General features: G+C 45.6%; 1 protein-coding gene across 1 annotated transcript in view; it reads right to left on the bottom strand.

Annotated features, from left to right (window-relative positions):
* LOC147684076 (dehydrogenase/reductase SDR family member 4-like) overlaps nucleotides 1–23775 on the bottom strand; it is a 331848-nt gene that overhangs the window by 33262 nt on the left and 274811 nt on the right. The window contains exon 8 of the mRNA XM_086942598.1: nucleotides 15553–15687. Within this exon, the coding sequence (XP_086798724.1) occupies nucleotides 15553–15687 (135 nt within the window). The remainder of the gene's footprint in view (nucleotides 1–15552; nucleotides 15688–23775) is intronic.

Consider the following 23775-nt stretch of genomic DNA (forward strand, 5'->3'; position numbering starts at 1 on the left):
GGGGGAGAATTTGGAGGGGCTTTGATGAATTCTAGAATCTTACCTCTGGACACCACGTCCAGGACCCATCTATTCCGTAGCAATGTTGGACCAAATTGAGAAGTATAGGAATATTCTTCCAGATGAAATCAATTATCGGGATGGTCCTGACCTGTCTTTGCGGTAAATCTTTAAAATCATATAGGAAGCACTCATCCTGCTTAGCCTCCATTGTGATGAGGAACCCTTTCGTTGCCCTGTCCATGATTTAGTGGAAGGTTGCAATGTCTACCGGCGGAGAATCCGCCGTAGGTGGGCCAGCTGAAGAAGGAGTTTGAGCTTGATACTCGTACCACTCCAACGATACTGACTTGTCGTCCACTTCGCCTTCTTCTCGATCTTCCTCCGACGTAACATCACCTTGCGTATGATGAGATGGCCCTAGCGAAGGAGGTATTGCAGGTAGTGTTTCCGTAGTTTGCAGCGGAGAAGCTGGCCTTGGTGGTCTTAGTGTTGCTGTAGATGTTCTCGGCACAGGTGTAGAGAAGTGAGAATCACCTGATTCTGATGGTGGAATCGGCGATAATAATCGCTTAACATTTATTGGAAATTATGCAACAGGTCCAGTGGCATTTGCGTGGTAGGCGCAGACACAGGAGCCCGACCAGAAGGCTCAAGGAATTGTTCATCCTCTTCATGTTACTCATCCTGGAGCTTTATAAGCAGCTCACATGGGCTTCTGGCTGCACGGAAAGTGTCATCTTCATAGGATTCTTCTTCTTCAGAATCTAGCAACTTTTCTGGCAATTTTAATGGAGATAGAGTTGTTAAGGATGAACCACGCCTTTCTAAAATTGAAGCTGTGGTAGACGGCGAAGGCAGAAGTATTTCGGATGGCTTGGCTGACCATACTTGCATTTCCGTACAGGTTGACAGTGGGGGCGTCGACGGTGCCGCCATCGAAGGTGAAAAACCTGTATCCAACTGCGGAGCAAGAACCTTCATCGACGGTCTGTCCGTCGACGGTAGCATTGTCGTCGACGATGATGTCGTCGACGTGGGTGACTTCTTCTTCGAGGAGGAGGTCGTCGATGGGAGTATTTTTGGTAAAGTAATCTTTGCCGACGAGGATGTCGTCGACGGTAGGACTATCTACGTCGACGGCATGATATTCGTCGACGCTTGCGTCGACGACGGAGTACTCGTCAACGGTACCTTCGGGATCTTCGTCGACGGAGGGGCGTCGACGATTGATGGAACTATTTTCGTCGACGAGATGGGTCGAACTTGGACCTGAACCAACGTCGACGGTGAGGAGGCTGTAGACATCCCCATAGCTGGTCTTGGTGAGGAGAAAGTCACCGTAGATGTTGAACAGGTGGCAACATGAAGAGATGGCGACGGTGAAGCTGTCTTTGACGCTGAAGTGGTCAAAGGTGTAGTCTGAGGTAAAATTTTATGAGAAGCTGCTTTGGAAGATGTAGATTTTCCAGCTTTCCTTGGGGGCGCACCAGGACCAGATTTAACAGGTGGAGAAGCCTTTTTAGGTCTTGCAGAGAGACCTATTGGGGTGAAACCAGAAAGTTAAACCAGGTTGCGAGTGCGGATTTCCAACAGTTCACGTGAAATCACGTGACCACAAGCACATGCATTTCCCCACATCAAAGCCTCAGCCTCCCTCCCACAGGCTTCCTCAGCGCGCTTGCCATAATTGCATCAGACCCGACCTTACCATCTGCTCCTGTGCTTCCCCGCCCGCTGCTTCGCACTTGCCTTGAAGGCCACAGGCATCTGTTGCTTCCAGCGTGCTCTCGGCCTCAGGCATTTCTCCTCCTGCGCCCCCTGCTGCACACTTTTCACGGCCGCCAGGCCGTGTTTCGCATTTCTCCTCCCCCCTCCCCACTATCATTCTGCTATGCAGATCTGGATGCCCACTCCGCCCACCTTGGAACTGACATCACGAAAACTACAAACTGTAAATATATGACCATGTTCGTTCAAACTTGTGTTATGCTACGTCCGCCATTCGCTTTAAACATGTTCTTTTTCTGCAAATAACTTTATTTCTTGTCATCACACGTTTGTATTGATTCATTGTACACCGTCTCTTTGAATGTAATTACTGCTGCATATTGCCTTCTTTTTCCCCATGCTCAGGCCTGAATCTTTTTACTGCGTCTCACTGTTGTTTGTGATTTTTGCTGCACATTCCTTTCCCCGCTGTTGAATATGATTAATGCCGCATCTTGCCTCCTTCCTTGCGCACGGATTCTTCATTGCGCCCCTTCCACCCCATGAACTTGTTCTTTCTGTAACGTCCTGGCTCTTTTTTTTCTCGCTCATCATCCTCCCCTTCCTCTCCAGCATGCTTACACTCAGACGTGCACGCTGCCCAGTCATCCCATCTCCTGCCTGTATCTCTTTCCCTCTGTTCGGTCTGTTCATTGCCTGTTCGCGCTCTGCCGGTCTGTAAACCCCTCACCGTCAGCATGTGTGTGTGCCTCTCTTTAACTTTAAGCCTGTCTCTTTTTGCTCTTTTATGACCACATGCCTCGCTCCAAACCCTTCCTCCCTCCCTCACGCTCTCTCTCACTCTTTATGCATACTTCTCTCTATACCTGTCTATCGTATCTATGCCTGTCAGTGTTCACCCTCCCACAAGCATGCCCTTCCCATTCTTCCCTTCCCTGCTGGCTCAATATCTCACCCTATCTGACCCCCACACCCGCTTCAGGGCATCCCTCGTGCCTCTCCTCCGGTCTGTCCCTGCCCTTTCTATGAGTGTCGTGGCTCACCTCCCCGTCTGTCCCTCCCACACCTCCCCGTCTGTCCCTCCCACCCCTGCTTGCCAGGTTTTCTTTCACTCTAGGTTTGCATGCGCCATCCCTGTCTGTGGCCTTTCCTTCATGCATTCCGTTTATGTATATTTAGTTAGCCCCCCACCTCCGCAAGCCTGTCACCTTTGCTGTCCGTTTTTCTTTTCTGACTGGCTTTATCTCATCTGTCTCTCTTCTTATTTGCCTTTGTCTCATGGGAACTGCCGATATCGGCCCTCACTGTCTCTCCCTCACTGTGTCTGTCTACTACCTTATACCTTCCTCTTCATGCCCCCTACCTACCACGTTCCTCCATTTTCTGCTGGCCTCTTCTCCTCTCCTTGCTCTACCTGCAAAAACTCGTTGTAGGCAAACCCAGGGTATCTTTCACTTTGTTCCTGTCTCTCTACTACACTCTGCCTATTTCTTTCTCCATCCCAAGCAGGTTTCCTCTCCCTTTATTCCTCTCTCACTTCTCTCACACTCTTCCTTTTTGCTCTACTTTTTTTTCCTGCTTATCTCGTGTCACTCATCTGTGCTTGTTTCTCTTCTCTTCTCTCCCTGCCTGTTTCTGTCTCCCCTCGTCTCCTTGTTATGTTTTATGTTCCATTCCACGCGTAGTAAATACAAGTGGAGACTGTGGAAGCGCCCCTCTGGGTACCCTAGCATTACTCAGCGCCACTCCAGCATCACTCAGCAACACCACATCATCACTCAGGGCTACCCCAGCATCCCTCAGCAGTGTCAGCACCACCACAGCATCACTCAGCGCCACCCCAGCATCACTCAGCACCACCACAGCATCACTCAGCACCACCACATTATCACTCAGCACCACCACAGCACCACTCAGCGCCACCACAGCACCACACAGCGCCACCACAGCACCACTCAGCACCACCACATTATCACTCAGCACCACCACAGCATAACTCAGCATCACTCAGCACCACCACAGCACCACTCAGCACCACGACAGCATCACTTAGCACCACCAGAGCGTCACTCAGCGCCACCCCAGCATTACTCAGCACCACCACAACACCACTCAGCACCACCACAGCACCACTCAGCACCACCACATTATCACTCAGCACCACCACAGCATAACTCAGCACCACTCAGCACCACCACAGCACCACTCAGCACCACCACAGCATCACTTAGCACAACCACAGCACCACTCAGCACCACCACAGCACCACTCAGCACCACCACAGCACCACTCAGCACCACCACAGCACCACTCAGAGGCACCACTCAGCTCCACCACAGCACCACTCAGCGCCACCCCAGCATCACTCAGCACCACCACATTATCACTCAGCATCACCACAGCACCACTCAGCACCACCACAGCATCACTCAGCACCACCACAGCACCATCACAGCACCGCCCCAACATCACTCAGCACCACCCCAGCATCACTCAGCGCCACCCCAGCATCACTCAGCACCACCACAGCACCACTCAGCGGCACCACAGCACCACTCAGCACCACCACAGCACCACTCAGCACCACCCCAGCATCACTCAGCACCACCACAGCATCACTCAGCGCCACCACATCATCACTCAGCGCCACCACAGCATCACTCAGTGCCACCACAGCACCACTCAGCGCCACCACAGCACCACTCAGCACCACCACAGCACCACTCAGTGCCACCCCAGCATCACTCAGCACCACCACAGCATCACTCAGCGCCACCACAGCATCACTCAGCGCCACCACAGCACCACTCAGAGCCACCCCAGCATCACTCAGCGCCACCGTAGCATCACTCAGCACCACCACAGCATCACTCAGCACCACCACAGCATCACTCAGCACCATCACAGCACCACTCAACACCACCACAGCATCACTCAGCACCACCACAGCACCACTCAGCAGCACCACAGCATCGCTCAGCGCAACCCCAGGTTATATGTGTCACATTTGCAAAAGTTATAACTATTGGCATTGTAAATGGCAAAGCTATTAATTTAGCTATTTTCAAAACCAACACATAAATAAAAAATTGTCATTTAGAAGACCAATAGCTCAAACTTTCCTAATGCGAGACCTATTGCATTGCAAATGCTTGTTTGTAGTAGAAGGCACGCCAGAATCCTGAGAGGATTGGGCTTTCCTCAACACCTTTGCCCGTGGAGAAGCTAACTCAACCTCAGCTTTCCTCTTCCTAGAGGATTTAGAAGACCCCAAGGCTATGCTCCCTACATCAGAAACGGGTTATCCTGGTCCTTTATCTTCTGGAGCCACAGGAGAAGACGACCCTTTCTGTCCGTGAGGGTTTTCTGAGGAAAGGGTCTGCAGATCTTACACTCCTTTACCTCATGATCTGGATAGAGACAATATATGCATTTCTTGTGAGGATCCTCCTTAAACAGCCTTAGCTTTCCACAAGAATCACAAGCCCTGAAAAGGGATCTAGAAGTAGACATCTTTAGAAGGTAAAAAACTAACCAAAGTAAGAAGAAACTGAGCAGAGCTCAGGGAGACTCCCTTCACACGACGTGCGGTAGAAAATCTGAGAGCCTGAGCCTCTGAGGAGAACATTATGGTGGGTGCTGTTGCCTGATTGCCTGCAGTTTGGACTAACAAAATGACTAGGATAGTCATGAGTATTGAAGTTCTGTACACTGTAGCCTAGTGCTACTTTACTACCTGGTTTGTTATTACCAAGGTTTTGGCTTTTCTACAGGCATATTATTGCTTTTTTATGTACTGTGGGACTCCCACTCTGATGACGGGGAATGATTCAGGCATGTGAATCTATGAAAGACACCCCAATGCTCGAGAACTGTGGGAATCTTCAGAAAAAAGCCTTGCCGTCCCACAAGATCTGCAGGGACTAAAAAGCCTCTTCTTAGAACCCTCTGTCATTTTTGAAGCAAAGAAGGAAGAAAGACAGTGCCTTGAGGTGAATTCTAGCAGGGTCAAAAGTTCACTCACTGACAAACTGAGCACAGCTCAGGGAGACTCCCTTACACACGACGTGGGGTTAGAAATCTGAGGTCTGGTGGCTCTGCTGCGGAGTTGAGGTCTAGGGCTCATCTCTGATTCGTCAAAGTTTGGACCTACATAAAGATGCTGACAATTATTAAAGTTTTCCTTTCCCTTTGGTGGTTTCTAATGTACTTCAATGGTACTACTGTTCTAACTACCGTGAGACACCCACCATGACGACGGGGAAAATACAAGCATGTGAATCTATGAAATTTTCAATACTGGAGAAGGATAGTGCTCCTGAAAAGCATCACAATGTTGAGAACTGGGACGCCCATATCCAAAAAAGAATATTCCCTTCTAAATACATAGATGGATCATCCATTATTTGTTCTTCCTCCGAGTCCTGGCACTTTACTCTGAGTTGCGAAGGACTGTAAGCAGGACCAAAAGGCCAGTCATCCTCAGACTACTGAAAATCCAGAAGACAAACAGGTGGTAAAGGAGAAACTTTTGAAAAATCATGCAGATGGAAGGCATCGGTTTTAAGCGTAAACTGACTTTTTCCCTCGTCGATGGGTTTGTCGACCGGATCGCTGATGGGGTCGTGGACGGGTTCGCTGATGGCGTTGTCGAAGGCAAAACAGACTGCAGCACTTGAAGAGTTGACAACGGTGAACACACTTGCTGAACTGCCAATGGTGAAACTCTCGCATACGGAGATGGCCTAACCGCAGCCGGCGACGGTGAAACCACCAATGTCTTCGTCGACCCAGCCGCAGTTGTCGTCTTGACCGTCGGCGTAGTAGGCATCGCTGACAAAACCATTAATGGATCGCCTACTGAAGTGGAGCTGGAAGTTGTAGACGGAGATTTCTTTGTCGAAGGGCCCATCGACAAGCGTTTTCTGTCAGCTGAAGAATCTATGGAAAGAGTAGGAGGCGTTGACGGAGTAGCAGAACCCGACCTCTGGTGAGCAGAAGAGGAGGAACCGGAATGGTCTTTCTTCACTCTTTTCTCCTCAATCCTCTCCTTGCTCTGAGACGTGGACTTTTTACTGTCCTTAAGCAATGAGGCAGACCCTTCTTCCTTTCTCTTCCTAGAGGAGGTAAGAGGCTTCTCGTCAGAGTCAGAGTCCTTTGCTGCTATTTTTTTTTGGAGCCAGAGAAGCAGCTTAACCTCATGGGCCTTAAGAGTTTTTGAAGAAATAGTACTACAGTACTTGCATTCTCTGGGCTTGTGTTCTGGATATAGACAGTAAAGACAGTCTTTTTTTGGGTCTTCAGAATAAAGTCTGGACTTTCCACAAGTCTTACAGGGCCTAAACAACCATTTTTTAGACTCTGACACTATGAAGAAAATAGGTACTCACACTCCTGACCAGTACCTCAGAAGAAATGTGAAGGGTAGAGATGAATAGCTAGCTGGAGTTCAAAAGGGCAACAGTAGAAACACTGTGATGGAGCAGAGTTCAGGGAGACTCCCTAGCACACGACGTCCGGTAAGAAATCTGAGGTATGATGTTCCTGCTGAGAAGGAGACTCTATGGTCTTTGCTCTGCGTGGCTAGAGCTTGGAAGTTTTATAGCAATGGTAATAGGTTGCTAAAAGTTAGTGAATTCAAATGGGCATTTTAATGATAGACGTTTTATACTGCTATTTTACTGTTACTGTGGGACTCCCACCATGACGACGGGGAAGATTCAAGCATGTAAATCTATAAAAGATACAATACTGGAGAATATAGATTAGTCCCAGTCTCCCACCTGGCATTTTGGTATAAGATGTCAGAGTTTAAGTCTAGGTTTGTCAGGGCTCATACAATCTCTTTTTATCACTTACTCAGTTCAACCGGAGAAGGATTATTCCTATGGGCCTCAGGGCCCATAGGAATCAATGGCAATTACCGAATCGGTAAATACAGATTCGGTAATTACCGAATATTACCGATTCGGTAATTGTTTAAGAATTATTACCTACATGGCATTTACCGAATTGTAAATACCGAATCGGTAAAGTTCGGTATTTACGATTCGGTAAATGCCATTTACTTACATATGGCCCATAATTTTTATCTCACATTTATGTTGGTCAATTACTCAAAAGATTATAACAGCTGACACGTTTTTCACGATTCAATTGCTTTTCTGGGCTCACACTTTTTTTGTTCTAATTCATGAATTGTGGAGAAATTTGTGAATAGCATGTTTCGTTGTACTAAATTAATCATCACATTTTTAAGATCCTTATATAGATTTCAGCAAATCTAACATTTTAATATCAAGTTTCCCAATTATGTGGGCTTGTCAACTTTATAATTTTCACATAAATCACCAATGAAATTGTTCAGCAATAAAATGCCTCTCCACAATGCGCTCTCAACAATGCATTTCAATTGAAAAAGCAATTATCGAGACCACAGCACATGGTTTTATCTGTTCCCCATGAAAAGGGCATTTTACTCGATACAGCAAAAGGGTCCTGATACAACCACAGACAGTTACTGTTAAACAGGGGTAGTTGAATGCATTGTGTATTCTCACAGAAAACATAAGATAATTTATGTACCTACACTGAAAAATCATTGGAGTGTAATCAGTGATCTGAGAGTAGAGCACCAGCTAATTGTCTTTTGCCCTGTTTCTACACACAACTGAATGCAATTGATGGATTATGGCTGTGAGGGATTTCTAGCCAAGAGAAACAATAACAAAGAGAGGAGGCATCCCTGTCTGGCCCACACCTTATTTTGAATGGGTCGGAGAAAAAGCTCTCACAACTAAAAAGCATCCTTGGCTCTGTACACATAGACATTTAACCTTGCTCGTAGAGTTTGTAAGTAGCCCGGCTAATTTTAAAGTCCTAAAGAGGCATCTACACTGAACACAATCAAAAGCTTTTTTAGCATTTAAAGTAAAGGCTAATGAGTAATCATGCTAATTTCTGACATGCCACATATAGACCACATCAGTAAATATCTATATGAGGCATGATTTTCCATGGACAGCTTAATTTCAAGGACAAGAGATGGGATTCCTAATGATCTGTTCCTCGCTGTCTGTTTTTTTTGTAGCAATGATGTACAGAAAAAAAGACATAACACCATCCACCATGAATAGGGTGGGTAGTGTAATGCCCTTCATATGAGATGCCGCCCACCATACAAACTTTCAAAGAAAGTTGTCCATCAAATGAGCCAATCAGATCTTTGGCGACCGAAAGCTCAAGGCCCACCGTCTCTAACCTACAATTTGACATACAGAGTACTCTGTTACATTTGCTATGGAGAACCATGTCTGCCAATCTCTAAATCAGGTCCTTTGAGGCGTTTATTCAAAGACTTAATGCAACACAGCGCAGCAAGTGGCGTTGCTGTCCTGCATTGCTTGAACAGAAGAAAGCAGAACTGCACCATTTCTTGCACCAATTCTTCAAAGAAATGGTGCAGTTATGCTTGCCAATCTGCTCTCCCAATGCTATGGTGCACTTGTGCTGCCTAGCACCTAAGTAGGCACCCTTGCTCCATAGTGCAATAGTGTCTAAGTTAAGATCAGGATACTTGTAGAGCAGTTTCTCCTGCTCACAAACGATCCTTTGAGTCTATTTCCTCCTCCCATGTGTGCTGTGAATGCAGCACACAAGCCAAGAGGAAATGACAAGGAGACACAAACAGCCAGATTCATCAAAGACCCGTTTTGCGAGTCTTCAATAGCGATTCATAAGGAATCGCTATTACAGACTCGCAAAACGGGATTCATGTAGGAATCGCAAAATAAAATGCGATTCCTACACATTCCTTATTTGCGATTAGCAAATTGCTAATCGCAAATAAGGAATAACTCCCCATTCATTCCTATGGGCCAAAAGGCCCATAGGAATGAATGGGGAGTATTCCTTATTTGCGATTAGCAATTTGCTAATCGCAAATAAGATAGCGATTTAAAGGGTGCCAGGGGTGTCCAAAGGACACCCTGTAGCACCCCTTAAATGCAAATTTAAACAGGTGTTGCGCACACACATGTCCAAAGGACATGTGTGTGTGTAACATGCAAAAGAAAAAAATGCACTAAACTGCTTTTTACTCTTTTTTCGCAATTTACCACGAAGTTAGACTTTGTGGTAAATTGCGACCAAATATTGCGAATTCGCTATTTCTAATTGGTTGATGAATTGCATTTAAGGAATCTCTATTAGAGATTCCTTAAATCCAATTCCTCGCAAATATGCGATTTCGCTAATAGCGATTTTTGCATTTGGGATGATGAATCCCAAATGCAAAAATTGCACTCGCAAAGGGCCAGATTCTCAGAATCTGGCCCTTTGTGAGCGGAATTTCGCTTGATGAATCGGGCTGAAAGATACTTCTGTTTACGCCAGCCTCAGGCAGGGCCACTATTAGTCATCTATGGTAATAAACTAGGCATGGGCGGATTTTGCGGATTGGCAATCCGCGAATTTGCGGATTTGCGAATTTGCGGATTGCGAAAATCCGCAAAATCCGCGAATTCTCGCGGATTTTGCGGATGTTTTTTTTTTTGTGTTCGCACGGGTTTCTGCAAGTTTGCGAGGGTTTTGTACAATTTCGCAAATTGCGAAATTCTACAAAACCCTCGCAAACTTGCAGAAACCCGTGCGAACACAATGTCTTGATTTATTGAATTTGGCTTGAAAATTAAACCTGTTTAATTTTCAAGCCAAATTTAATAAATCAAGAATTAAGGGAAATATAAACTGTATATATATATTTGTGTGGAAAAATATTGGCTTGCTGTTGTGAATATTGCAATTCCAACTTTTTGTGAATTATTTTTGTTTTGTTGTGGTTGTGTGTATTGGTTTGAGTCACGAAATGTTGGCATGTATGATGTAACTATTTTACAATGGCGCCAGCAAGCTGCCAGCGCCGTTGTAAAATAGTTACAAAGTTAGCTTGCACAGGAAGCACTTAGATAAAATAAAGCAGCACCTGCTTCGTTTTATCTAGTGGTTCCTGTACAAGCTAACTTTGTAACTATTTTACAATGGCGCTGGCAGCTTGCTGGCGCCATTGTAAAATAGTTACATGAGTGGGGGTTCAACTTTTGAACCCGTTACGTCCGCGGATTTTTTTTTGCGGATTTTGCGGGAAATCCGCAAAATTCGCGGATTGCGGATTTCCCAAAAATCCGCAAAATCCGCGGGCGTAACGGATTTCCCGCTCATGCCTATAATAAACTAAAGGGCATATTTACAAGTCCCTATTGCCACCACTACGTCACATTTAGAGACGTGTGATGGCGATAGGGGCCTTGCCTTATTCTTAAGCCACGTTAAACCACTTAACGTGGCTTAATGCTGCCTTGTAAATAAGGCACTCTGTGACGCTGTATATAGAATGAAAGGGGAGAGCAATGGGTGTTGTGGTGGTCGTTCCACCACAACACCCATTGATTTTGACGCTGATACAAGGGCAGCGTAAATAGGAGGTAGTGCCAAAATTAAGACAAGGGGAACCCTAATCTTAAACAGGCAAAATGAGGAGAAATACTTTATTTCTCCATATCTTTGCTTTTTCCATGTGTACTGCCTTGCGCAGCACACATAGAAACAGTACATTGCCTATGATTGTTTATGGGAAGAAAGGTTCCCCTTCCTGCACATAAACAATCATTTAAATAAAATGCAGTTTTGCAACTTCTATGTGTCTTACATTTAGCTGCACACATAGAAGTTACAAAATGGCATTTAAAGATTGTTGATGCGCAGGAAGGAAGACCTTCCTGCACATAAAAAATCTTACCACCTACACAGACATCCTTCCACTATGGTACAAGGGTGCCTGCATTGGCGCTAGGCAGCTGAACGTATTGCCAGCGTTAGAGGAAACTCAGGGGTGTGCCGCATTCTTGTGAATACAGCACATCCCTGCGCTTTCAGAATGGAGAAGCGTGGTGTTAGCAATGTTTGCTTAACGCCACCCTTTTCCATTCTGCTTTAAAAATGTGCCTAGGTTTCAGGTTGCATTTGGCTTTTGGCAAATATCTCAACAGCGTGTGGTATGGTCTTTAAACACCTTTCCAGTTTCTGTTGATTCCTTAAGGTTAGCAAATGTCATATCACCAAATCTATCATAACTTTGCCCTTATTCTAGTTTTACCCACAGCCTGGAGCATCTGAACAGAGCCTTATTGTCTGCCATAAAATCTACAAGCATGGATCTTACTGCCTGATCTAGATTTTGGTTGTTGGGTACTCTTTCAAAAATCTGATGGATAACACATCCATTTTATTACAAGTGCATTTTGTTACACATTTACAATAGATATGAAATGTATATTTATTGTGATACTAGGTTTTCTAATTTTTTCCACGTTAAATAAACTTGAAAAATGTTGCCTCTACTATACTTTAGTGATTTTGCCACCCTCAGGGAGAATTCCCTATGGTAAATATTAGGAAGATTAAAAAAGTTTATCCCGTATATTATTGTAAATTAATTGTATATAATTATTTTAGGGGGAGAACAACATAAGCAATTTGCTGCAGCTCAAAATTACTAACTTAATTTTGAAGGAAATAATCAATGACGTTTAATTTAAAATAAAACATTACTACCTAAAGAAAAGAAAACAAGTTACTTACCTGTAACTTTGGTTCCCCAGAATTGGTAACTTTCATAGATTCCCATGCTTTTGTATCATTCCCCGTCGTCGGGATGGGGGTCTCGGTAACAAAAATACCATAGCAATAGGTACAAAAGAGAAAGAAAAGGCCTAGGCCTCATTGTAAATGTAAATGTAAATGTAAATGTATAGGCATTTATATAGCGCACTACTTACCCGTAGGGTCCCAAGGCGCTTCGACCGCTGCGAAACCCTTCCTGGCTTCCCTGAGAGATGGTCCCTTAATGGGTATCTCCAGGGTGAGACCAGGCATCCCCGGCGGTCTGGTGGGGCCGTTAGTGAAGATGAGGCAAGCTAATGCCCAGAGTTGCCGAGTGTGATCGCTGATCAGAGTGGGCACCGAGGCGAGAGAATTATCGAGTCCGCTGACCCTGGTCCAGAAACCTGCCGCGCCGGGAATCGAACCCTGGTCCCGGGCCGTCCTCTGCTCTCGGGTCTGCCGCCTCTAACCAGTGAGCCACACTACTTCACTGCCGCCTCTAACCAGTGAGCCACACTACTTCACCTACATTCCCTTTTGTAGCATATCACCCTCTTTTTGTAAAAGAGACCAAAGCTAGGCATCAGCCAATCAGAAGAGCCTCACCCCATAGAACACTCCTGAAGCTCGTCATGAGCTACGGCGCTCCGGTGCTATTGACGAGCTGAGCTCGCCATGACCGCGCCCGTTTAATGGAACGCTCGCATGCTGGGCTGATTCCACTGCTGTGCTGAGCGTTCCATTGAAACGAGCTCCGTGGCTCGTCATGAGCACCGGGGCGCTGTGTGCGCTACCTCGCCCCACAGCAAGGCGGGAGAAACAGCCCCACACTGAAGGGGTTAATAGAAAACTCACTGAAGTTACTTGACAGAGAGACTCCCCAGTGACACAATTTGTTTCAGCTACAGCATTCCCTCCCCTTAGTTATGGTCCCTACCCTCTTTGTATCCAAAACCACAGTACATTTTCTGTCCTGAATGTGTGTTCTATGTGATGCAGACTACACCAGCATTCAATTTGAGGGGGTTAAAGTTCTCTGTGGTGTGAGCAGCACAACCCACTGAGCAGGGGAGTCAATGATACTGCCTCAGTCGACTCACTGGTGCATGGAAAGTGTCTCTGGCACCCAGGAGAGTGGGGACAGCATCAGCACAGGAAGAGGAGTCTGCAGTTAAGTTGCAGAGGTTGTGGCTCATCAGCTCATCTGGCTGGGGTTGTCCTTGGTCCCAAACCCCAAAACTCACCACCCAAACAAACCTGCTGTCCACCAAAGATGGAAGACCAACATTATTTTAGCAACCCATGGTTTCTGACACTTTATTAGTTCAGAAAATCAGCTGACTTCAAGTTTCTTGGCCTTTTCAATCCACCAGAGCACGCTGTTTGATTCCACTGCTGAGTCAGAACGGTGCATGTCCTTCTCAGAGGTGACAGTCAACCGCTTCAGTTTTTTCCCACCCCTTCTCCTTCAGAGCCACTTTCTATCTGAGCAGAGCCTTCCTTGTGAAATGCCACTCCAGATCAGTTGGTCAACTCTATACCTAGAAGTGGGGTCGAGGCAGCTTCTCCTGGCAATCTTAGGACAAAGTCTCCATATTATGGAGCCCAAACATGGAAAAGGGAATTGGAGGGAAACAGAGTTTACAACGCTGTCATTACAGAGTAGTACTATTACAACGCAGTTGTTACAACGACCACATTGTTAGTTCACAATGCATTTACATAGCAAGTCATTACAACGACTTGCTGTAGTGGGGGCTGAGGTATTGGAAATGAGTTCCAACACCTTCCCTACTGTCGCACAAACTGGAGTAGGAATAGTAAATACCACTAATCCTAAATCCAGCGCGGGCCCTACTGCAAGTCATTGTAATGACTTGTAATGTAAATGCATCTTGTACTAACAACGCTGTTGTTGGAAAGACCGCGTTGTAAAAGCACGCAATGTAATGCATCATGTTGTGATGTGCTATATTTTGAATTGGAAGTTACCCAGCCCTGGAGCTTAAAGAGTTTCATGGTCAGCACTGGTGTGGAAACCCTGAACTCAGGAAAATAAATATTGGCACATCCTCTTGACATTTCTATTCCATCTTAAAGCTTCAGAAAGCAAGTGTGTATGAGTTTGGTTCTGGGCAGACCAGCCCTTTTGCTTATTCCACTCAGACTGGTCAAGTCGTCTTTCTTTGGAAAAGGGACCAGAAAGGTGTGGTGGAGCTGGGAACCTCTTGCCAGCAAAAACCGAAAAAAAGAGCACTGAAGCAAAGGATGTTGCTCAAATTAACTATTTCTCAACCTGTGCGGATTTGCCCTTCTAGAGAATAATGGGCCAGCAAAGGCATAGCTTAAAAGGAAACCTTGTCTCCCAACTTTGAAACACAACTCAGTCAAACCTACTACCAAGGACCCCTAAACTGTTCTTGGGGTGCAGCCTGCAGTTTACATCTGCTGTTTAGGCTCTCCGTCCGAACCTCCTTCTTATGTACCACTTGAAAAAAGTAGGTTCAAAATAAAACCCAGTGTGTCCACAGCCACAGGTGTCACACATGCTGCACACACATTCTTTACATATACAAGTAAGGTGCATACATGTGACCTCCATTTTCCACGTGGATGAGCGAAGCATCTGGTTGTAGGGGCCTTGCATACAGATTTAGAAAAGTCCTGCTATTATAATCATTTTGCTTCCACCGCTGTCAGTCCTGTATGGCCCAGTGAGTTGCCGGTAGTCACACTTGCCAAGGGAGCACTTGGTATGCACCTCTACACTGCAGAGTACACCTCTAAGGTGCAAGCCTTGTCGTAAAGGTGCACCCAGTGCACAAGGATGACTGTTGTGAGAACCAAGGCAACGGACAAAACTACAATTTGCTAATGGTGATTTTAAGACAGGAGCATATGGCCCTTTTCTCTGGCACAAGAGTAGTGTTTCTTTATTTCACTGTGAGTTATATGGTCTGCATAAAAGAATAATGTCGGTTTCAATCTGAATTCTATTTGAGCAGGTTTTAACACATCCAGTTCTGCAGGTTCCATAGTCACTTTATTAGAGCTCAGAAGTCTTGAACTGAGAACCTTTTTAAATTGATCTGTGTTTCATTTGCAACCACTGGAAAATGTATAACGTTTTTTTCCCAGTTCTGTAATGCTGACTATACTTACAAGAGTTTGGTACTTGGTCAACGTCGCTCCAGGTGCCAGTGAGTTTAGCCGAATATTCAGGGGAGCTAGTTCTGATGCCAAAATTTTGATCATCCCAACGATGGCAGTCTTACTGACACAGTAGGGACCAAGATTCTGAAACAAGGAGGAAAAGAAGTGAGTTGTATACTTTAATTAGATACATGTAGATGATGGTAGCCCAGAAAGGCTTCACACTCTTAAGTGTAGCTGGTTTTCCCACGCAAAAAAAGAGAAATTATGCCCCGCTGAATTAAGATTTCCACACAGAAATACATGTAATCAAGAAGGAAAGTGAGCCTAGCGAATGGACCATTCCATGTAAGACAATCGAAGAAATGGAAGGGGAAAACCGTAGATACTGGATGGGGGAAGAGGTGACTACGCTACAGATTTGCATATTTCCACAACGTTTCTCGCATAAAATGCAAACTTACCTTGACACCTCCTAAACTAGGTCCACAATTGCATTTTTTTGATCAAAAGAGACCCAAACACTAATGCGGTTTTAAACCTTTCTCTGCTAGGCCTTTTCCCCGTGAGCTAAGCCTTTTTTTTGGCCATTTGGGGTAGTTCACGCTTAGGCCCCTGTAACTTTTTGACCACATAAGTAATCCACGTCAAATTTGCGGCCTTTTCTTCCAACATCATAGGTATTCTAAAGGTCCCCATGGTTTGTGGATTCCTCTGGAGGGGTCGCAGAAATTAGCCAAAATACAGCTACATTTTGTTTTTTGGGGGAAAATGGGGAGAAAGGGCTTCAAATAAAAGCGTCTGGGTTTTTCCCTGCAAACGATACCAAAAAAGGGGTTGTGCGGCTGAAATCACCATTTCCCCAGCTTTTAGGGAACGACAGATTTTTGTCAGGAAACCAACATTTTTTTACACAGTTTTGGCATTTTTGTGGGACATAGCCTGTTTTTGATTTTTTTTGTGTTTTCAACCTCCTTCTAGTTAATGTTAGAAATGGGTATGAAAGTAATAATGGATCCTGGAAAGCTATACATTTTACAAAAGTTGAATTGAGCAAGGGGTCATTTCTGTAGATCCATCAAGGTTTTGTTATAGAAACTAACAGTTAAATATAGGAAAAATTAAAAATTAGTTGAAAAAAATAGTTTTTTGTGTCAACGTTTTCACCTGTAACTTGTTCCAATTATGACAGCTCTTTAAAAGCAATATACTGTTACATCCGCTGGATCTTACTGGTTGTGAGGCTATATAGTACTTGTAGGTTCACCAAGAAACCAACGAACCCAGATTAAAAAACTGAGCAGCAATTAGCAATGGCTTTATATTATGTACCGAGTATATAGCAATTATTTGGGGAAAATGTATACATGGAAAAATCGGTATGAAAGACACCTATGTATTTCTGAAATGGGAACAAAATATAGAGTTTAGAAACAGTAGATATTTGCACATTTCCGAAATTGGGAATACTCGTACTAGCATGAGAATTATCGGTCATTTTTCAAAATGACTTCTTTTTTACGCAATGTTTTTCATTTGGAAGGCAGAAATGCATCGTAAGTCAATGGGTAATACCAGTTGCTTTACAAATGTGAATTACCCTAAGTCTCCCGATAAAAATGGTACCTCACTTGTGTGGGTAGGCATAGTGCCCACGACAGGAAATGGCTCAAAACCCAAGGTGAACACACCACATTTCACAATGAAAAATTACCCTTTTTTTGCAAAGTGTCTCGCTATAGTTTTTTAACCCTAGCTCTGCCAGCACCTAGGGAGACCTAGCAAACCTATACACTTTTAAAAACTAGACACCCAAGGGAATCCAGGATGGGGTGACTCGAGTGCCTCTCACCAGACTCTGTTACCCAAAATCCCTTGCAAACCTAAAATGTTGTAAACGTAAAACACATTTTCCTCTCATTTCTGTGGTGGGAAGTTCTGGAATTTGTGTAGATCCAGCAAATCTATACATTTTTAAAAACTGAACACCCAGGGGAATCTAGGATCAGGTGACTTGACTGGCTCCCACCAAGTTCTGTTACCCACAATTGTCAAAAAAAACAAAACTTCATCACATTTCTGTGGTGGAAAGTTCTGGAATCTGCATGGATCCACAAATGTCTACCCACCCTGCATTCCCCAACGTCGTCCAAGAAAAATGGTACCTCACATGTGTGGGTAGGCCTAGTGCCCGCGACAGAAAATGGTGCAAAGCGCAACGAGGACACACCCCTATTTTGCAGTGAAAAATGACCCTTTTATGGCAAAATGCCTATTTAGGTTTCGAACCATAGCTCAGCCGGCACCTAGCGAAACCTATACATTTTTGAAAACTAGCTACCCAGGGGAATCGAGCATGGGTGACTTGACTGCCTCTCACCAGGTTGTTACCCAGAATCCCAGAATCCCTTGCAAACCTAAAATGTTGTCAAAAAAACAACTTTTCTCACATTTCTGTGGTGGAAAGGTCTGGAATCAGCGTGGATCCACAAATTTCCTCCCACCCAGCGTTTCCCCAGGTCTGTCGATAAAATTGGTACCTCACTTGCGTAGGTGGGTCAAGCACCAGCAACAGGCAAGGGTCCAAAACCTATTGAGGCGACATCAAAATTACCTATCACAAACCAACCAAGTTTTGCATGGGGGTCCCATGAGTTTTTGGCCCAGGGCTCAGCAGCCATCTAGGGAAACCTACCTAACCCACAAATTTCTGGAAACTAGACACCCGGGGGGTCCACGGAGGAATGGCTTATGTGGGTCCCCCATCTTTCTCCTACCCAGAATCCCCTGCAAACCTCAAATTTTGACAAAACATTTACTTCTTTTTCAAATTTCGGTGTGAGAAAGTTCTGGAATCTGCTTGGATCCACAAATTTCCTCCCACCCAGCATTTCCCCAGGTCTCCCGATAAAAATAGTACCTCATTTGCATGGGTGGGCGAAGGACCCGCGACAGGCAAGGGCCCAAATCCTATTGAGGCGACATCAAAATTACCTATCACAAACCAACCTGGTTTTGCCTGGGGTGTCCCATGAGTTTTTGGCCTGCGGCTCGACAGTCATCTATCGAAAGTTACCTAACCCACACATTTCTGTAAACTAGACACCTGGGGGAGTCTAGAGAGGTATGGCTTGCATGGGTCCCCCATCATTCTCCTACCCAGAATCCCCTGCAAACCACAAATTTTGATGAAAGATTTACTTTTTCTCAAATTTCTGTGCGGGAAAGTTCTGGAATGTGCGTGGATCCACAAATGTCCTCACACCCAGCATTCCCCCAGGTCTCCCGATAACAATGGTACCTCACTTGCGTGGGTCGGTCAAGGACCCGCGACAGGCAAGGGCCCAAAACCCATTGAGGCGACATCAAAATCAGGGGTGGGCGGAATTTGCGTAATCGCGTTACGCAAATCTCTGCGAAACAGTAAAAAATCTCCCCGAATACGCGGAATTTCTTGTTCGCAATGCTTTTTTCCTGTTCTCAATTGCTGTTTACGTGCTCGGGGGGAAATATCTTGCCAACTCGCATTTTGAGAGCACAAACAAGCAAATAATTTCGCGAAGTCGCAGAACGCAGAATTTTGGGCAATTTCGCATTCTCCACAAAACGCAAAAAATACCCAAATTCCGCAAGTGGAATGGAATTTATCGCCCAAGCCTAATCAAAATTATCTATCACAAACCAACCTGGTTTTGCATGGGGGGTCCCATGAGTTTTTGGCCCGGGGCTTGGCAGCCATCTAGGGAAACCTAGCTAACCCACACATTTCTGAAACTAGACCAGCGAGGAATGGCTTGCATGGGTCTCCCATCATTCTCCTACCCAGAATCCCTTGCATACCTAAAATTGTTATGAAAATTTCATTTTTTTCTCAAATTTCAGTGTGGGAAAGTTCTGGAATCACGTGGATCCACAAATTTCCTCCCACCCAGCATTCCCCCAGATCTCCTGATAAAAATGGTACCTCACTTGTGCGGGTAGGCATACTGGGTACAACAGGAAATGGCCCAAATCGTACTGTGGAGACTTCAAAATTACCTATAGCAAAACTACCTGGTTTTAGAGGGGGTGGGGGCACCTGAGATTTTGGCCCCGGGCTCGGCGGCCATCTTGGGAAAGTACCAACCCAAACATTTCTATAAACTAGACATCCGGCGGTGTCCAATGAGGTATGGCTTGCGTAGATCCCCCAACATTTTCCTACCCAGAATGCCATGCAAAACTCAAATTTAGCTAAACAAAAAACGCATTTTCCACTTACTGTTGTGTGGAATCACTGTGCTGGCACAAATGTCCTACCACCCATCATTCCCCTTGTTCTCCCGAGTATAATAATACCTCACTTGCGTAGGTGGGCCAAAGGTCTGTGACTAGGATGAGCCCAAAACATAGGGATTTAGAGTATAGCACCGAGAATACTAAGCGCTACATTTTTTTAAAAATACGTTTTTTAGCAAATTCTGCATTGGACACCCACCACAAGTGAAGTATCCTTTTACTCAGGACACCACGAGGAACGCTGTGGGTTTGGACATTTGTGTCGGCACAGTGATTCCACACAAAAATATATGGAAAATGTTGTTCTTTCAGCTAAATTTGAGGTTTGCATGGCATTGTGGGTAGGTAAGCCATACCTTATTGGACTCCCAGGGTGTCTAGTTTTCAGAAATGTTTGCTTTTGGTTCTCTCCCAAGATGGCCGCCGAGCCTGATGCCAAAATCTCAGCCCCCCCCCCCCCCCCCCCCCCCCCCCCAAAACCAGGTAGTTTTGCTATAGGCAATTTTGAAGTCTCCACAGTACGATTTGGGCCATTTCCTGAAGAAGCCGCTATGCCTACCCACAAAAGTGAGGTACTATTCATATCGAGAGACCTGGGGTAACGCTGGGTAGGAGGAAGTTTGTGGATCCACGCAGATTCCAGAACTTTCCCACACAGAAATTTGAGAAAAAAGTGAATTTTTCAGCGACATTTGAGGTTTGCATGGGATTCTGGGCAGGAGAATGATGGGGGACCCACCCAAGCCATACCTTGCTGGACTTTCCCGGGTGTCTAGTTTCCAGAAATGTGTGGGTTAGGCAGGTTTCCCTAGATGGCTGCCGAGCCCCGGGTCAAAAAGTCATGGGACCCCCCCATGCAAACCAGGTTGATTTGTGATAGGTAATTTTGATGTCGCCTCAATAGGTTTTGGGCCTTTGCCTGTTACGGTTCCTTGACCCACCTACACAAGGCACCAACCGCTTTACAGGCCATTCACACACCTTTCATACATGATACACACAAGTACATTCACAACACCAGGCATAAAACCAACACATTACAACATTCACAAAAAAGGACAAGATACACCCTGCTTGATAAAAACAGAAAATACACATTTTATGCACAACCACCTATTCCTAAAGCACACATACATACTGGTTGGATTTGGCATGAGGGTGAGTGATGATTCAGTATATAAAGTTGTATTAACCAGAGATTTCACAAAAATTAAATGCACTGTTAATTGAAAGGACGAGAAACTGAACCATTGACTCATAGCTCATGGGAAAAGCCACGATAAGGCACCAACCTCTTTACAGGCCATTCATACCCCTTTCAGACGTGTGACACATACAAAACCCTTCACAACGCCAGCCGCGGGCCCACCACCTTACATCACTCATACCAGCAGGCAGCACCATTCAAGGGACCACCACTTTCACACGCCCACATTCCTGACACAGCAACTACACCAGCTCACGGATTGCGTTGAGTGGCGTTTGACTAGCAGTGTGGGTAGTGACCAGCAGCTAGTCACTACTCACACACCGCCAGCCAAGCGCCAGTGCAAATATACCGCCAGCCAATCGCCAGCACAAACACACTGCCAGCCGAGCGCCAGTACAAACACATCGCCAGCCAAGCGCCAATAATAACACACTGCTGGCCAAGCGCCAGTCCACGTACACGGCCAGCCAAGTTCCACACCACACCACCAGCCAAGCGCCAATCCACGCACACCGCCAGCCAAGCGCCAGTCCAAACACACCGCCAGAAAAGCGCCAGTACAAACCCACCGCCAGCCAAGTACCAGTCCACGCACACCGCCAGCCAAGCGCCATGCCAAACACACCACCAGCCAAGCGCCAGACCACGCAGACTGCCAGACAAGCGCTACTCCACGCACACCGCCATCACATTTAGGATTCTTTTTATATAAATAAGAAAACACAAACAAATGCAAATAGATACAAATCTACTAACACAAAATCTGAAACTAAATACACTACACAAATGCCAACAAAAAATATTAAACAATAGAGGCCAGGCAGTTCACTTTACCACTCATGGATGCCCCCCAAAAATAATTTGCGTGTGGTACATTCTAAAACAAGCAGGCACACAGCCCAGGGTTAGAAGGACACTCGGGGCAGTACATAAGTCTCCTTCTGCATACCTCTTCACCAACAGGCTCTACATCGCCTATTGGGAAAGTCTTTTGAGGGTGTGGGAGGAATGTGATCAGGAAAGTGACGATCTTTCAATTCAGCAACATCCTCCACCCCTCCAACTCTAGGAACACTTGCCTGTTCCACTAAAACAAGGCTGCCTATTACAGACTCCTGAAACTTAGCAAAAGTCATCTTTGACTTAGGAAAAGAATCCTGGAACACAACAAAACATTAAAGGTTGCCAAGTGGAAAAGATGGATAGCCAACTTCTTATACCAAATGTAAGCCTTAGGAAGAGAAGCGTAAGGTTAGAACCTCTGATCTACTCTGTCAACACCACCCATGTGCCTATTATAATCTAAAATGCACACAATTTTGCGCACTTCAGCAATGTGACCCCAAACAGTCATAGGTGCAGTGCTTTCATCATGGATGCTAGTCAGCATGTAGACATCTCTCCAGTCTGAAAATTTCAAAGCTGGAAGCTCCTCGCAACGAAACGCACTGTCCCCGCACAAGCTTTTGACAAACAAGTTCTTTTGGGAAACCTTTATGGTTAGAGCGGATTGTGCCACAAGCAACAGTGTCCACTTTGGCCAATTCCCTGAACAACCGCACACCAGTGTAGAAGTTATCTACATATAAATGGTGGCTGTGTTAACAAATCCTCTACAAATTTCCCACATCATTTTCTCAGTCATTCCAAAAGTGGACGGACAACCGGGGGTTAATCCAGAATTCCTTACTGCTTTACACCCTGAAATTAGAGACATATCCAGTCCTTCTGTCGCACAGCATATACAGCTTAATTTCATAGTGTGCCCTCTTACTAGGAATGTATTGCCTAAAAAACAGGCAGCCCTTGAACAACACCAAAGACTCATCCACTGCAATTTCTTTCCCTGGAGCATTGAACTCAAAAAATCGATCAACAAAGTAATCAATGACAGGCCCAATCTTAAAAAGACGGTCCCAATCAGGGTTATCTTGTGGCAGCGCTAAACCATTATCGTCAAAATGCATCATCCGAAGCAGAAGCAAATACCTATCACGACTCATGACTGCCGGAGATATAGCAGTTGCCATCAAGGGACTAGTAGACCAATATGAAGACATTGATGGCTTCCTTAGCAAGCCCATCAAAAAAGTTAAACCCAAGAACTTCTTCATCTCTTCCAGATTTGTAGGAGTCCACCAGGTAGCTCTAGAGTGGGGTTTAAGGCTGGCACTGTTGTCCCTCAAAAACTGTTTGGCATACAAATTAGTCTGCTCAACAATCTCTGCCAAAAATACATCGCCCATAAACAACTGAAAAACATTATCGGCAGAAAGTTTTCAGTATTCACTGTACACCCTGGAACACCAGTAAAGTCTGGCAATGCCGGCTACACCATGCCTGGGGCAACCAAGACGTCAGCACTTTCAACTGGAAGCCTTGCAGCCCCAGGCTGCAGCCCAGATGCCTCTTGCCGCACTATACCAACAGGAAGCCTTGCAGCCTCAGATGCCTCTTGCCTCACTACACCGATGGGAAGCCTTGCAACCGCAGGCTGCAGCCCAGATGCCTCTTGCCGCACTACATCAATGGGAAGCCTTGCAGCCCCAGGCTGCAGCCCAGATGCCCCTTGCCGCACTATACCAACAGGAAGCTCTGCAGCCCCAGATGCCTCTTGCCGCACTATATCAACAGGAAGCCTTGCAGTCGCAGGCTGCAGCCCAGATGCCTCTTGTCGCACTACACCAACAGGAAGCCTTGCAGCCACAGGCTGCAGCACAGATGCCTCTTGCGCACTATCGGCA

The sequence above is a fragment of the Lissotriton vulgaris genome, chromosome 11 (genome assembly GCF_964263255.1).
Source record: "Lissotriton vulgaris chromosome 11, aLisVul1.2, whole genome shotgun sequence".
Classification (NCBI taxonomy): domain Eukaryota; kingdom Metazoa; phylum Chordata; class Amphibia; order Caudata; family Salamandridae; genus Lissotriton; species Lissotriton vulgaris.